The 17,500-nt window shown below is 40.6% G+C and overlaps 1 protein-coding gene across 1 annotated transcript in view; it reads right to left on the bottom strand.

The window, feature by feature from the left end:
- The window catches only part of LOC138046634 (latrophilin-like protein LAT-2), a 50,165-nt gene that overhangs the window by 19,065 nt on the left and 13,600 nt on the right, over window positions 1-17,500 (bottom strand). Inside the window, exons 3-14 of the mRNA XM_068893236.1 lie at window positions 17,332-17,369; window positions 15,530-15,583; window positions 14,608-14,661; window positions 13,237-13,414; window positions 11,452-11,553; window positions 8,522-8,597; window positions 7,415-7,508; window positions 6,778-6,827; window positions 5,256-5,379; window positions 4,663-4,763; window positions 3,248-3,350; window positions 1,202-1,352 (exon numbers count right to left, since the gene is read on the bottom strand). Of these exons, the coding sequence (XP_068749337.1) occupies window positions 1,202-1,352; window positions 3,248-3,350; window positions 4,663-4,763; window positions 5,256-5,379; window positions 6,778-6,827; window positions 7,415-7,508; window positions 8,522-8,597; window positions 11,452-11,553; window positions 13,237-13,414; window positions 14,608-14,661; window positions 15,530-15,583; window positions 17,332-17,369 (1,125 nt within the window). The remainder of the gene's footprint in view (window positions 1-1,201; window positions 1,353-3,247; window positions 3,351-4,662; window positions 4,764-5,255; window positions 5,380-6,777; window positions 6,828-7,414; window positions 7,509-8,521; window positions 8,598-11,451; window positions 11,554-13,236; window positions 13,415-14,607; window positions 14,662-15,529; window positions 15,584-17,331; window positions 17,370-17,500) is intronic.

The following is a 17,500-nucleotide window of genomic DNA, read 5'->3' as shown; positions in this document are numbered from 1 at the left end:
CTAGATAAGTTTTCAGAGTTTCTACAGCCATCTCGGGTTGAAATGCTAGAAAAAGTCAGTAATTCCCAGCCAAAACCTCCATCAATAATAAATTTCCCAGCCAGCTCATCGGAACACCTGTATTTTTGCCAGCCAGCAAGATTCCGCTGGAGCAGATAAAGTGAGGAACGGATTCGTTGGGTGCCTCTGAAGCGTAAGTTACGTTATCGCTTTTGCCTGCATGCCTTTCATCACGTCTCTAAAAAATAATCATCCTGGCTCGGATCCTGGCTCGAATCCTGGCTCGGATCCTGGCTCGAATCCTTGCTCGGATCCTGGCTTTATTTTTAGTTTATCTCGAATAATGCGACCTTTGAATTTTGTTCGTGAGTGACGTGATGTTTATTTTTGTCCTTGTTATGCAGATGTTTACAGGGAAATGAAATTACAAAAAAATTCTACCGATCGAAAGAACGTTAAATCTCTATTTTGAGCATTTATTTGAACATAAAAGAAGCAACACTTGGCCGGAAATACCTAGAAAAAAAATCGCAAAGAGGTTCATTATTCAGTTATAAGACATCTTTTATACAGTTGAGTCAATAAAAACATTGTTGTCTTAAATCATTGAATTGTTTCAATGTATTAAATACAACTGCAATCTTTAAAAGTTGTGCAAATATTACTCAATACTTCCACACCTCATTCGCAGCACTTCACTTGGAATTGCAACAACTTAACAAATCGACGTGGTCAAAATGTTGTGGACTGAGGAGACCCAGCCGAGTGAGTCAACAACAAATTTTGACCACTGTGATGACGAATATCGTTGTCGATAAGAATACAGACAACGCTGAACCACTTTCGATTTGTTTTTTGCCACAATATTCAACGCCAAAGAAAATTTTTATCAGTTCAGAGCGTGACCAAAATCATGACACGAAGAAAGAGCAAAGCGTTGTCTATAACTTTCTCGCAATATGATTGGTTTATTTCCTAGAATGGGCGTTCCTGATTGGCTATTACATTGCGTGACAAATTGACGCGAGCATGACGCGTACAGCGCTGTCTAGACTCTTATCGACAACTGAAAATTAGCCAATCAGATTGCGAGATTACAGGCAATTGTGGTAAAATGTAAAATGGAATATAGAAATACTGTATGATACGTTGCAGGAGCTACGAAATCGATACAGTTTGATTTTAACCATTATGGGCTTACCCCACGACAAGAGATGATACACGAGCATTTTATGGCTAACGTTGTAGACCTTAACAGTGAACAAGTAAAGATGAATTCCATCCACCAGCATCCAGCATAAAGCTGCCATAAAAAAGTACTGCATTAAAGCTGCTGCCGCCACACAGGCGCCCTGTAAAATATAATTGAGAAACCGGTCATTGGTGCGATTGACTGCAAGAACAGATGCACTAGGATCCGTAACCTCCCTTCCAAGGCATGAGGGACCTGTAGAGTGGAGTATGAGTTGATGCACAAAGAAAAAAAATAGCGCAATCCAAAGCTAGTGCGCATGTGCAGAACAGAGAATTCCTATTCGTGATATAGCGTTTGTGCTCCAATCCGGAGTTTGCTATTATAACCAGGGGCCCGTTTCTCCAACGTCCCGAAATCTTTTTGGACCAGAAAAGGCATTTACAAAACTGCTATCCAATTTTTTTGACAAGATGGCCTTTTGACATGTTTTCAAAATAACGAAAAGCAAAATGGCTATGAAGTTTGGTGACTCTCCGTTCATAAAGTTCATAGAGAGTTATGCCACTCGAAAAAGGCCCGAAAAGTTTCGGGACTTTCGACGGGTCCTAGGTCATACCATAACGCCGAGTCTTTGCGACCAGTGTTTGGTTTCTTTGATGATGGTTATGAACAAATCAGTTTTATTAATACATGCAGTACAGGGCCTACGCTTCATACCCCTGACGAACTAACTGGCCCGTTTTCTGGGGCCTTAGTGTGAGTTTCGGCCCTTGTGCAGGGATGGCGCAGTGGTGAGAGCACTCCCTTCCCACCAATGTGGCCTGGGTTCGATTCCCTGACTCGGCGTCACATGTGGGTTGAGTTTGTTGGTTCTCTTCTCTGCACCGAGAGGTTTTCTCCGGGTAATCCGGTTTCCCCTGTCCTCAATTAGGGCTCCAGCGCTGGAATGAGTAGACACTTAAATAAAGTTCCTTTCCTTTCCTTTCGTTTTCTCAGTTCAATTTATGGCTCGGTTGCGAAACAGTGGCAAAGCAAGAGCACGCACCAATTAGTCATCCTAAACCATTTTCGAACAGTTGTGACTAAAATTGATACGCCACAGTCATGTGTGATACTTTATGACAAATACATAACACAACGGTCATTCCATGCACCCCCTTGGCACTCGTCTCGAGAATTAGGCAATTACATGACTTTTGGAGGTCATATAGTTTATTTGTGGCCCGAGTAGCATCATTTGCGCCCGAGCGGAGCCAGGGTGCAAATGACGCTACGAGGGACATGAATAAACTATATGCCCGACAAAAGTCATGTGATTAATCATTATTATCAATGCACCTTATTCCAAAACGGCTGCCATTTTAGTATTCTTTTGTTTCCATGCAAATAGGCCCTTATGACCTCGGTTTCAAACGTAAAATTCACTAGAATATAAGGGCCAATTTGCATGGAAATAAAAGAATACTAAAATGGCGGCCATTTTGGAATAAGGTGTATACACAAGGCCAAATCGTACAAATTCATTTAATAAGGAAAAATGTTGAACAGAGATGTAGCATGAATCTATGGTATGGAAAGTTGTTGCTATAATACGATCAGCTACACAAGAGCAAAAATTACAATTTCGCGCTAAGTTTGGCATTGAAATGGTATCCTCAGGATCTCATTGGCCGAGCGACGTTGTTTGACATCTTTGCATGCGCAGTTAATCAGAATCAGGGGGGCAAACGCATTTCAGCCCGGGCATTTCCAGTTTGGCCCTCAAAATGGCGCGTTTTACAGAGGGCAGTTTGTCATTCGGCCTGGCGTATTGATAATAATGGTCAGTTATTAATGACCGTCGAGTGTGACATTTTATATACACACAGCAGCTTCACCACGCCAACCCAACGCAATGTTATGTAGTTGTCATAAAGTTTCACACCTGACTATAGCCTATCAATTCGATCTAGTAACTACTTAGCGCGCTCGCCTCACATCCTACGTAATTAGACAGTCTGTTTTTCCTTTCGTTCGCCTCGTCTTTCTCTCATTCATTCGGTTTTTACTAACCTTATTGGCCGTGGCATTAATTCCAACAAGAAACGTGATTTGTCCTGTCAATAGAGAGGACATCAAGCTCACACGAATCTGGAATAAAGGCAAACTCCTCTCTCTAGAGAAAAGTAAACAAAAAGAACATGAACTCACACATCAATTATTCGTTAATTATGAAATGGAAGTGGGCGTACGGGCCACTACTGTAAATGTTCTATTAGAGCCCCTTCTTCCTCCCCCCCCCCCCCTCCCCCTCACCCTTATTCACGGCATCATTTTCTTTTGTTACCACCGTCGGTGGTATCGCCGTTATGACGGATGACGCAAAAAATAGATTCCTTAGTAGTTTCCTTTGTCCTTATGATTGCCCCTCAACATTTGTATCCAGATCATTTGCATAACGGCACATGTTACATATACATTCATATTTAACTGACCACTCCCCACAGGGGCTTCTTTGGGCAAATGATACATATAATGATGCAACAGAGCAAAAACTGTTTTAAGAATCAAGTGCAGCCGAGAAGTTGAACCAGGGATCAAATTCAATAAAGGGTCAGAACTCATAAGCTCTGGATCTCAAAGCAACCACCCTAACCACTGGGCCACAGTCCCTCCTTCGAAAATACTTTGAGTAGCTTCTAGTCTCAAAGAAACTCGACCAATTGTCTCTTTTCCCTATAAAAGGAGAAAAATCTTAATACTACTACTACTACATTTTTAAAGCTTTCTGATCTTGATAATAGGGAGCTTACGAGTCGACGACGTTTGCACGACGGCGCCGTTGGGTCACCTCATGGTACCGCGTCACCGTCCTGTAGAATTTGTACTTTTATAAGATTTTCACACAGGAACTATGGAACGTTCGATTCGGAAGAGAAAACAAACGATGAATGCAAGGCTCAGTTTCGTTTCTACAGGCCTAAGGAGGAAATTTATAAACTTGCTGAACAGCTTCAGATGCCTGACGAGATGACCACTTCTTATGCATGTGTCTCAAGTGCTGTGCATGAAGATTTGGCTTTAAATCTCGCTAGCGCTTTTATTTTTAGTTGAACTATTCGCCATGGTGCGGCAGAAGGTCGTTACTTGAATAACATGCCCCTAAATGTGATACTTGACGACCTGGCAAAAACACCTGGGGGATCAAGAGAAAATTTGACAACTAACCTCGCTTCTATTTTCAATGTCGTCAACTTTCGCGCGACTCCGGCAAGTGCTCATAGAGGCATGCGTAGCAGACATGTCACGCAACGTAACGGCGCCGTCGTGCAAAGGTCGTCGATTCGTAAGGTCCTTAATAAAATGATACAATCGTGCAACTATTACGTCTTTGTGACTTATGCCTTTATAGATTGGTTGCATATCACAAACACAACTCCACGCAGAAACTCTTAAGATGATTTATTTCATATATTTTTGTGACGTACGTTAGGACCAAGTGGCTGATGATAGTGATGACAGATCCCAGGATAGACAATGCCAAGCCTACATACGTGAGGATCTCCAATAGGTTCCTGTCCGTTTGAGACTGTTAAAAATTGTGAAAATTCATTAATAATTCATGAAGAACAGCTGAGGACAACACAATTCAGATCACATAACATTTAATGGTACAGATAAGAATGAACATCTCGTCGTCATCGACCCTATTCGCTAAAGCTGATCGAAACATGTTTTACACTGCTCTAATGGCAGGCAAGTTCCGTAACCCAAACATCTCACACGTGTGTTATTTTGCTCGGTTTGTCTTTTATGGTTTTTTCTAACACATAATACATACATAATAAATATACATTGTATATATTGGAAGTTGCTGTTGGTATTTATAAAACAAAAGTATAAACTTTAGCCTATTTGAACTCTATAATACAAACGGTGCTCAATTTTAAAATAACTTTTGTAATTCAGACCGTGCTTATCTTGTAGTGCTGGTCTCGCTTCTCTCGTCTCATACACGACATGATGTTTTATGAAATTATTTGATTATTATGGAAACGATTACAGATTTATGTGCACTTACCAGGTTAGGATCAACATTTGTGAGGTCCATAAGCACTGCAAAATGTGTTGAATGGTTGCAAACACACGCTGTTTCTGAGCTGAAGGGTGTAAAATTGACGCGGTAACAACCGTCCCCTGACCATCTTAATGAATGGAGAAATATTAGTTAATATCCATTGAACAGTTTGTAAAATGAATCTTCAATTGGTGTCGAAAGTAATTTCGGGATTGTTTTGGTTTTGCAGTGCTGCGCACGGTGATAAGCTCAAAATTCCCGAGCGGCCGTCTGAGCCAGCCAAGGAAACTATTCGGAGTTTCCCGCGCGTTTCCCGCGCTGTGCGTCATGATTGGCTCGATTTTATTTATAGGACGCCTCCCTTGGGAGATTCAGCACGTCCACTGCTGTAAAAGCCAATCAAAACAAAGCTATCTCAGCATCAAAGGAAATATGATACTTTTCGCGGGAATAACCTGTTCCTAAAAAAACAAATAATAAAATAAAATAAAACTAAAAATAAAAATTCGGAAAAGGGTTAAATCAAGGAATTAGTGGAGATAGAGACCCTCTTGATGAGCTCTTGTCCACGCGCGCGAAGGACCAAGGGTAAGAAATATGGTAACTCATCTGTTCGAGAAAATTTGGTTTTGGTCCCTGTACGACCATACGTCCACTCCTCCATGTATGACAATGTGACCAGAATCACGTGACCATATCGCGGGCTCAAGTTTAGAGCTTAACCAGGCGACTATATTCCAGCTAGTTTACGTAAATCATTTTATGATCAATTGACACCTGTCAAAACAAAGCATCGGCTGAGTAGTAACACGTGACCATGGGCTCAAGTTTAGAGCTCATCGAGGTCAGCTGTTGACCACTGACCAGGTACTGGGTTTCGATTGGGTCGCAGGCTCAAGCCAGGTTAACCTATTGTAAGAATAAATAAGCCGAGAGCTCCGCTTTTAGGCTTGGCTAAATCTATATATGACACAAATATTGTTTAAAGTGTCTATGACAGATTTTTTTGAGATGAAAACAATGAAAAAAATTCCATATCGATTCTCCTGCCATGCGGCCTTTAGAATGAAAAATTAACGTTTTCGCTTCCGGGGAAGAAGGGATACAAAACCGCGTTAGTAAGGAGACTGGTGCTAGCACAACTGTGACGTCAATTGACGGCTGTCTGTGCCGTATTGCCCGAAGCGGGAAATACCATAATCATCTTTGTTTGTCCACCCAAATTTTTGAGTAATCATTGTTTTTGTTTTCTCTTGGGACCAAGCCCCAAGAGAAGCTGGAAACAATGCTTATGCAACATTTGGACAGACAAACAAAGAATATTATGGTATTTTCCTCTTCGGGCAATGGACGTCACTGGCATGCTATTCCCAGTCTCCTTACGAGCGCGGTTTTGTATCCCCCGTCCCCCGAAAGTGAAAATTCCGATTTTTAAAAGGCTGGAAATCAGTATGGAATTTTTTGGCTTTTTTTTCGATTGAGTAAATTAAGAAAAATCTGCCATCTACATTTTAAGTTTTCTTACTTGCATTCTGAGAGATCCCAGGACACACACTCTCTATCATTTCCTGCGGGCTAAAGTCAAGTAAACTTCTTGGAACTTGTGCAACTATCCATCCCATTAAAAGCAATTAAAACTCTGCTCTGACGAAAGCTACAAGATTAAACTTAGTTAAATTCTCAAATAGACACAATAGGCGCGTCTTCGATGCTACGGACGAAGAAAAAATAATGTCAAAAAAATTGATCACGCCATCGTATTTCTTCCAATTAGAATATGCCAAATTTACTTTTTTACGACAAAATCAGTTAAACTGCAATCAGAGCTAGGCGAGCGATCAGTATGACAGATCATAAGTTTAGGATGATGATCTTTTTTACGAAAGGTTGAGATCCCTTGATTTATTAGCCAATCATACTAAAAGGCCTTTTAACCGGACTGAACAGATTTAGCAAATAAATTGCATGTTGCATCTGTTCAGTAATAGATCCCGCATGACGTCAAAATGTGGCAAGAACAAAAACGTGGCATACGAAGCGGTGTCACAATTTGGCGTCTTCTGTGATTGTTTTTTGATGACGCCAGCTATGCGTCTGTCCTCTAATGGATCATATGTGAGAACGCATAATGCAAAATAAGTTTATCATGTAATCACTGATACCTTCAAGTTCTTAAAGACCAAGGTGACATTTTTTAGCAATCCTGCTTTTGAAGGAGGAAATAGTGAAGCTGACATTATATTGGTGTTAATCGTCCTGTAAAAGAAACAAACAAACAAACAAAAAAAAACAGAATGAAGTGAAGATAACGAGACAAGACTAAAAGTGACATTAACATCAGACTTCAGCAAACCGATCGAGGGAAGAAACAAATTATAGTCTATTAGGATCCACCTGACACTTCGTTGGGAAGTAATTTCTTTATGATTTTCTTGGCTTTACGTTTTGACAACAAGGAAATTAAATGTGTATTTATAAAGCGTGAAGAAGTTGAACAGGACACAAAACACATAAAATGTACGTGACCACCCCCTCCTCCCACCCTACCCAACTTAGGCTTTCAACACTTTATAAGGTGGGGGAGAGGGGAACTGCTCTTGAGTTTTAAAATGTGTTATCTCTTTTGGAAGTAATTTTGAAATCATGGATAAGCGCAAGTTTCAAATGACCGTCCAAAGGAATTTTGTCCACGTAGTATTTTTCGTATCCTGATGGCGTCCAACAAAACAGTCATGCCGATATGTAGGGGAATACTTTGGATTTTCCTTAGTTTGCGTTTAACAAAAAAAAGCGAATTATTCCCCCACACGTCGACTCTGTTCTTTTGTACTTTCACCATTCAAAATCACCTTTTTCTTGGCATTCCAGGCGCACCTTAACCACCACAGATACATTCAGGGTTTCGCAGAGTACGAGATTTCGTTATTGTGCCGAGAGCTGGCGAAAAAAAAAAGGTTCAACGTTTGTTTATCCTTGTTGCAGCTCTTCTACGAAAAAATTTGAATGTTGAATACGAATTGAAAGCTGACCATTCACCACGAAAGCGAAGTTGAACGAAACAGAAGACGAGCCTTGTTCCGTTCAACAAGTTGCCAGTGGCTGAACGACGTGAAATGACCGTTTTCCAGTCTCAAAAGATCATGATGACACAGTCTCTCGGCTTGAACATTTTTTGATCATCAAATGTTTTAAAACATTAAGAAGTGTGCCTTTAGCTTAATATAACCAAGGGGGACTTACAGTGATCAAGTAGAATGGCGAGGGCGTACCTGTTTTTATTCGTGTTGTTTGCAGTTGTAAACAGTCTATGTAGTTTTTTATATCTCACTCCCATAACTACCGAGCCTGCATAAGGAAAACGAAAGAATTTAAAAAGTAACTAGTTTGTTCATAAGTATAATTGGACGTGCAATCAATGGAGTTTCCGTGAAATCAATCATTTCATATGTAAGTGGCCAATCACAGTCAATCATATGGCCCGTTCATAAAGCGATGAAAATTCATTAGCTATTGAAGTGTCTTCGTAAGAGAAGGCACTTGCTATTTCACAAACCCGCGCAGCAGGGATATACAACCAAGATCCGAGTGTCTAGTTTACCACGAAAACGGGGCATTCGCAAATTAATATGTTAAAGTACCCCTGCGACCAAAAAATCAATTTTTATTTTTCTTTGGATTTCAAAACTATGTTAACTAAAACACTAAGGGATCAAAGTTTTAGGCCTTGATTTGAAAAAGACACTTGTTTATTTTAACTGGAATTTTCCTATTTTATTGTCTGCCATTACTAACTTTAAGATCTTGAGAGTGCTGGATCGAGGAGAAAATTACGTCAAAGGCTCACTAGTTTAAAAATCAACACGATCTACAATACAATACAATTAATGCAATACAATACAATACAATACAATACAATACAATACAATACAATACAATGTTCTTTATTTTGAGAGGGTAATACATGATTAACCCAGTAAAGAGTTTTCTAACACATGGCCCTCAAATGAAGGATTATCCTTCATTGTCAGTTTGCCTTAAATGAAGTATTATCCTCCATTTTGATCACTCTGTCCCAGGACTTGTGGTAGCAAATAAAAAGAAAATAGGTAAAAGCGGCCACTGGACAGGATTTGAATCCGGAGCACCCACTTTCAAGGAACTGTTTTTATCCACTTAACCACTAAAGATCAACTGACTAGAAGATGTGCCGATTATTTACCAAAACTAATTAGTATATATATAAAATCACTACTGAATAATGGTCTAAGTCTAAAGCTTGATTTTAAAAAGGTTAGCTTTCTCTTGATGTTTGGCAACCGCGACATTATTCACTGTGTAAGTTTGCTTCTTAGCCAGTGTTAATACACGTTGGGAAGGAAAATAAAAAGGATACCGTGACATTGACTTCGAATGTCTTGATGCAACCTTTTTCAGCAAGTTGTTGTTTATGCCAAATAAACTTGTGAAACTGTTTACATTTTGCAAGCAACTGATTAAAAAAACTAACAAGATTTATTCGTTTTCAGATTTTTAGGGCTGGTCATGAACTTTCCGCTTGAATTTAACTACTTTCCTTTACCGCGCACGCCTTCTTACCCCAGAGATTTAGCAAATATGTTAATAAACTCGTTTTCTTGGTCCGTATTGTAAGTTCGAGAGCCTGTTTTTTTTTTCGCGAGCTTCGCGCTTCTAGGCTTTTGATTGTGCTGCCATAATGTTCGGCTTAATTGGTGGAAACTAGCGTGATTTTTGCAGATTTTTTAAAAAAACAGCACTTCTAGCATAGTCGGTAGATATTGATAAGCCTGAGACCAACCGCGTTCGCGGTTTAGAAACGGAGAGAGAGCCTCCCTAAGAGGCTGGCATTCTGGCACGAGATGACTGAAGTTGCTATATGGTGACCGGAAGTTGCTTTATGGTTTTGGTCCCAGTACCTCTCATTTGCAAGTTTGCAAAATGGCGTCTGCTATACTGCCCGATATTTGCAGCTAGAGACCATACCAGAACCAGCAAACATAGCCAGAGACCGTTGCGTTAAGACAAAGAAAGCAAAGTACCGTGAAGAGAAGATGAGCTTTTGACATCAAAAACGTTTTGCTACGCGATCGTGATTCATTTTCTGGACTTGTTTCGCTCATTTTGCAAAATGAAAAAAAAAAATTAAGAAACTGTGGCATAATTTGGAAAGCGAGCATAATTTGAGTCATTTGGGCAAAAAATGGGCACTGCTAGTAGCATAATATGCTACTCTTACGAACACAATTTATAAAAGCTTACGCGCTAGTGCGGTGCAGGGATGCACGCAGTGGTGAGAACACTTGCCTCCCACCAATGTGGCCCGGGTTCGATTCCGAGACTCGGCGTCATATGTGGGTTGAGTTTGTCAGTTCTCTACTCTGCACCGAGAGGTTTCCTCCGGGTAGTCCGGTTTCCCCTCTCTTCAAAAACCAACATCTGACTTGATTTGCTTTCATTGTTAATTCCAGTTTACAATGTTCCCAATTAGTGCTCCAGCGCTAGAAGGACTAGATACTTAAATAAAGTTCCTTTCCTTTGCCATAAATCAACGGAAAAACTCGGTCTGTAACTTACAGTTCGGATCTCGAATTCGGTTGGTAACATATGTGTAAAAGTAATAGTATAAACGCGAGTGCCTACGGCTTGTGCAATTTTGAGAAGTTTCAAAACATCACATGAGCACATAAATCACAAAATGATGCTCAACTTAACACGATTTTTTTGTATTATATACTCCACAATTGAAAATACTCCATCACTGTGCTCCCATAGCAACTTCCGCATTGCACTTTATAACCTAGTGCATTCGTCATTGACCAATAAGAAACACGATATTTTTCTGAGGATATAATAAGGTGGATCAAATGCTCGTGATCTTAAAGCGTTTAACTCTGGTTCAGAGCTGGGGTTTTTTGAGTACATAGCTCATACATTTTTCCGCGCGTGTAGCTTCGATCTCACTTTTGTCCATATTTGGGCGTAGAATTGGTGTCCTAATATCCCCAGCTTTGTTCCAAAAAAAAAAAAGACTTGAAAGTTACACGTTTCAAGGTCATGTGTTTCTAGGTGGATCTGATGGATTAACCACCCGAAGCCATGACATAACTTTCGTAATGTTCCATGTTCGCGTTATAGTTAAATGATGCACCATTTGTCTCTAAAAGCAGCTTAAAGAGCTCACCGTTGGTTTCATTAGTATCGTCAACTGAAATCGTAATCCAATCGCCCCCATTGAACTCAAATCCAAACATCTCCTCTCTGAAAATTCGAGTCACGTTTAAATCTTCAAGAAAAAGTTATGGATACGATAAGCGACAAAGTTTCTTTAAAAATGCATGTCAAATTTTCTGTCAAGCTCTTATCGCCCAGCCCTACCCTTCCTAGACTTTCGAAAAATCCTTCGTCTAGATACGCGCGGAACGAAGGACTTTTCACACTTGATTGGCGCCAATTTTAGCGACCCAAAAACGGGTCGCTGAGCTAGGCCAATCAGAGTAGCCCTCGTGGACCCCAGAGGATAGAGTTGTCAATCAAAGTTTGCCACACGCAGTGAAGCGTGACTTCCAACATGCTAGATATTCCGAATTACGCGACTATCAGAGGAAAATAATTCAAGAATATCTGTCTTGCATAAATCTGTTTGTGTCTTCTTCAACCAGAGCTGGGAAAAGTCTGACCTTTGAACTAGTCTCGTACGCTTTTGGTCGTTTACTTGGAGAGGATTGCAATGCTATCGTATTCGTAATTGTTCCACTGATTTCAATCACGAAAGATTTGGCCTCCAGCCGCAATTGTCGTGGCATTAGAGCGTCATATGTAGGAGACAACACATTTAAAATCTTAAGTATAAACTGGTGTTTGGAAGTCCCGAGGCGATTCTCAACGACTATCGACACATTTTTCGTCGAATGGAACAAAAAAATTAAAAATGCACGTGTATTCATCGATGAGAGTCATTGCATCGCTTAATGGTCAGCTTAAGTTTCACTAAGATGTATCTTTTAATCCCGGTCTAGTACGTTTCCTACACCTGAAGCCTACCTGATCTTTCATGAGTGAAATCAATTGACTTTCTTGACGATTCGAAACTTTCCTTTACTTGCTAATCTTTCGAATTAGTGTTTCTATCAGCACAAATCACGGCACAAGTGTTGGTCCAAAAAATGACACTGGAGATCTCCTTTCCAAGCGGCGACTTGAGATTGAAAATAAGCTTTCGTTTTATTTCATCTTTGTTTCTGATACCTTTAGCACAAAGTCAACAAATTTCCACTTTCGATTTCGTAGAAGCAAACATGACTGTTTTCGTCGGATTGCGCCATCAAGTGCAGGACTTGCGAACGACGTCATTCGCTTTTGGCGCGAGACAAGTCGACCTCTCGCGACTTCGTCGCTCGCTCATTTACTTCGCGTACGAAAAATCACAATTCGCTCGCTAAAACATTTTCTCCTGGGATTATCGTGAGGTCGACTTGTGGCAAGTCTATACCCTTCCCGACTTCCATAATCTCTCTACTCTCCCCTTCTCTTTCCTTTCAACTATCCAAACCCTTCTCCTTCACTTCCCCTTTCACTTTCAACCTCTCCGCTGTCTACCCCTCCCCTTTCCCAGTCCATCCCATGCATCTGTCTCTCCTCCCTCTCTCCTTTCCACACTCTGCGCATCCCCTCCCCTCCTTTCTCCCTTTAATCCATCCTTCGCTATCCGTTCCCTCTCTTTATACTTTCTTCCTTGCGCCACACTCTCCGTACCCATTCCTTTTTATACTTCCCCGCAACCGTCATTTCATGGCCATCCATGCACCTCTTGGCTTAGATGGACTTTTCACATACCCTTCTACAATTGCTGTAGAAAAGCATGCGAAGCTATAGTAGCTGCTGTAATGTTCCGATCTGCAGCAGAAGACGTATTACGTGAAATCGTCAAACGTTGCCCATTCAGTTCATTAAAAAAAATGACACTCACCAAATTCACTTGTTTGATTGTCGAATGGCATTGACTCATTTAAGTAGGCAGCAGCGACAAAATTTTCGCAAAGATCTGAAGTCATCATTGCATTTTCTTGTCGTTCTATGTCAGGTTCGTCCTTATCAGAAGATCTGATTAAGGTATCCATCATATTACGCATAAATGAAACCCATTTCTGAAGAAAAATAATGTTACGGCATTCGTGTTCATTGTTTTCTGAACTAATTCTGAGAGCTGTTGTAATAGCTGTATCCTTACGATGAGTACAGTACAGAGGTTTAGCAAAGGGACGACACCAAAAAGGTTTATTGAGTGAAAAATGAGTATTGTGTGTTTGGCATGCATTTTTGTACAATTACTGCATTTGAGGTTTCCATAGTTTCAAAGCCGAGGTGACAATGATGTAAAGTGAAATGTGAATGGTCGAACAAAGACGCCAATGAGAGATCGTATATTTCTGTCCACCAACTTGGCGGCGAAGACCTAACGTGAAAACTATCTGGGGCCGGTTGTTTGAAGCATGGTTAGCGCTAACCCGCGTTAAATACCATGGAAACCTATAGGTTCTGATACCTCTTAACCAACGGTTAGCGCTAACCAGGCTTCGAGCAACCGGCCCCTGGACAACAGTCAAAAAGTCTTTAACTTTGTATGATACAAACATGTTAAAATAGTCACACAACAGTGACGATGGCTGAGATTATATTAAGTCGTGCAGGGAGTGCGGCCCAGTGGTTAGAGTCCTAGTCTTGGGATCAGGAGATCCCGTCTTTAAGACCCGTTCTGACCACTCGTTGAATTTGTTCCTTGTAGTCCCTGGTTCAACTACACCTGTAAATAACCAAATGGTTGGCCTGCGGCCAGTTGGGATCCTTAACAGTTGCTGTTGTTCTTTTCGGTCATTTCATTTATAATGTTTCAATGGTGCTGAAAAGCCCCTATGGGGGACTGGGTATGTATTGTATTGTCGCGTTTTCGTTGGTGTCGCATTCTACAAGAATCTGCTGTGTAAAGCAACCAAACGTCAACACACTACGGCAAATTTTAGTTTTCTTCCTAAAATCCAGTTCGTGTTTTTATGGTTTTCATCTGACGTCACGGAGGCCACGATGGTGTACAATGGTTTTTGGAAATTTGACTCTATTGTTTTGCAAAATTTGTTGGGCCATTTTCTATTGTTTTGTTCACCAACATGGCCGTGTCATCACGTGGATTTAGACCTAGAATAACTGGGTTTGTTTGTAAAAGATGAACGATCAATGAAATGATCACGAATAAGTTTGTTAAACGTGAACTTGGCATCGCAGAATGATTCAGAAATGCTTACCACCGAAGTGAATCTATTTAATTAACACCTATAGCTATTACCTTTCTCGTGATTGTATTTCCTTCGAGCATGTTGCAAAACTTCGAGACAAGTACCTAATAAAAAAAAAGCCGTTTCGCTAGTTCAATACAAAGGCTACCCTACTTTGCAATTGTTCATACCCGCCAGAGGTCATGTTAAGATTTCAGCTGGGGATTCGTATGGTCCGCCGTGCATTGCTCGCCGCTTCGCTTAAGCCCCTTTCTTGGCGTTTTTTGGCTATGCCTTCTTAAATGGTTTTCTTGCGACTCGGGGACGCGAGTTAGCTACGGAAATCTTCTTCTGTCCAAAGCCCGGTGTGTCTCTGAAAAGCCTCAATTTTGTGTTTTCCCAGCCACCGAAGTAACGCCACTGTTCACCATCTTTACGGGCCTTGTGTGAACGCAGGCTTATTTACAACAAGAAGCCTATAAGGGCGTATCCGTGGGATGCAAAAACACTTAACACAAATTGTCCAGTTACAGTGAACTACAACCACGGGTAAACTTCGGAAAATGGCGAGAGATTACCAGAAAGATAAATCTGTCATTTAACTAGCTAAATTTGTGGGGCCATTTTCTATTGTTTTGTACACCAACAAGGCAAATTTAGTTTACTATTCAAGCTTCAACAACATTCCCCAAAATCCAGGTCGTGTTTTGATGGTTTTCATCTGACGTCACGAAGTCCATGTTGGTGTACAATGTCTTTTGGGAATTTGACTCTGTTATTACGCGAAATTTGTGGGCCCATTTTCTATTGTTTTGTTCACCAACATGGCCGTGTCATCACGTGGATTTAAACCTAGAATAACTGGGCTTGTTTGTGGAAGATGAACAACTAAAATGATCACGAATAAGTTTGTTAAACGTGAACTTGGCATCGCAGATCTAGAAATACCTACCACCGAAGTGAATCTATTTAATTGACACCTATAGCTACTACCTCTCTCGCAGATGTTTTTCCTTGGGGAGTTACGCAAATTTTCGAGACAGTTCCCTAATAAAAAAAAAAAAAAACGTTTCGCTTGTTCAATACAAATTAAAGGCTACCCTACTTGACAAAGTTGTTCATACCCGCCAGAGGTCATGTTAAGATTTCAGCTGGGGATTCGTATGGTCCGCCGTGCATTGCTCGCAGCTTCGCTTATAGCACCTTTCTTGGCGTTTTGTGGCTATGCCTTCTTAAATGGTTTTCTTGCGACTCGGGGACGCGAGTTAGCTACGGAAATCTTCTTCAGTCCAAAGCCCGGTGTGTCTCTGAAAAGCCTCAATTTTGTGTTTTCCCAGCCACCGAAGTAACACCAGTGTTCACCATCTTTACGGGCCTTGTGTAAACGCAGGGTTATCTACAACAAGAAGCCTATAAGGCGTATCCGTGGGATGCAAAAACACTTAACACAAATTGTCCAGTTACAGTGAACTACAACCACGGGTAAACTTCGGAAAATGGCGAATGTTTACCAAAAAGATAAATCTGTCATTTAACTAACAGAAATAGGGGTTATCTCTTATTATTAATGCTATTCTCACTGAGGGCCATCATGTACAAACGCCCATTATTCCCTTGAGATTTTAAATTGAGAATTTCCGTGCATCTGTTGTTCCATGGGAGAACCCTATTTGCATAATTTGTTACCATTTTGGCATAAATAGGCTTGTTTTATCCCGTTTATTCCTCTTTTTGGCTTTGAACGGAGGTCGGGCGTTCGACCCTCCCACCTCCCCACAGCGATCGCCAGCGTGTTGCCATGACTCCCACTCCTTCCTCCTCCGGTCTCGCCTTTTCCGACAACTTACTTCTGCCCGGGGTGTTTGGGAGTGAGGGCTCCCAGTGATAATTCATTACTACTAGATACGGAACATTTAGGTAAAAAATTATAGGGATCAGGATATTTGAGGGGAAAATTGACGAGATACGGGATATTATAAAAACAGGCACGCATTGCGTACGTGTGGTAGTGCAATCGCACTGCTGAGAGCCAATCAGATTGCAAGGATCACCGGTAATTTCTAAATGGATGTAATAAGAAAAGTTATCATCAGCTAAAAACATTTTGGGAGATTTTCGCTACGTTTAATTTTTTTATCGTACTTTTGGTTGTACAAGTAAAATCGCAAAAACGAAAGTGACATCGATTTTAGCGGCCGCCTGTGATCAAAGTTACCTTGCGTGTTACCAACAACTCATGAAACAAAGCATACATCTGTGACAAAATAACGGCAAGACACCGGGGTTTTGTTCGTTTTCATGTTTTTTTCTTTTAAGCGTTGTAAGGTTCGACAAGATGGGCGCGAATTTAGCACAAAGGTCACAATCCTTGATGCTAGTCTAAGTGTCAACTAATATTAAGCCCCTTCGAATGGGGACAGTACTTGGATGGGGGACCACTGCGAAGTCCTCGTGACGTCGACAGCTGTTTTTTTTTAACTTGATGTCATTTTTTATTTTGTTTGTCAGTTGAAAGAGATTATGTTATCTCATTTCTACGTCGAACGAACGACTGAAAAAACTGGTTCGCAAGAAGCATGTCGATTGGAGTATTCGTTCAATGCAAAATAATGTTCACACAAGAACGAAACAAGATCTAGATATTTCGTAGATTGGATTCACCCGAGCGGAGCTTAATTCAATATCCGTGGGGTATGCACATTTGTGACTACGAACAGGAAAAAAAAAGCACTCGACAGGTAATAAATGTTCATCAATATTCATACTTCATTATTTTTTTTAAAATAAAACTATACCTTGGGGCTTCTTCTTGTCCCATTTCCTTGAGTTTTTCCTTTTCATTTAATCAAGAAAATTAAAAATAAACATAAAAATTAAGACTTATCTCGTTTGGAAAAAAAATTGAGAGCGAGAAAGAAAGGCCGTTGGCAAAAGATGAGTTGGGTTCTAGAATAAAGAGATCTA

Source organism: Montipora capricornis, chromosome 4 (genome assembly GCF_036669925.1).
Source record: "Montipora capricornis isolate CH-2021 chromosome 4, ASM3666992v2, whole genome shotgun sequence".
NCBI classification, from domain to species: Eukaryota; Metazoa; Cnidaria; class Anthozoa; order Scleractinia; family Acroporidae; genus Montipora; species Montipora capricornis.
Note: the sequence above shows the minus strand (reverse complement) of the source record. Positions and strands in the feature narration are given on the sequence as shown.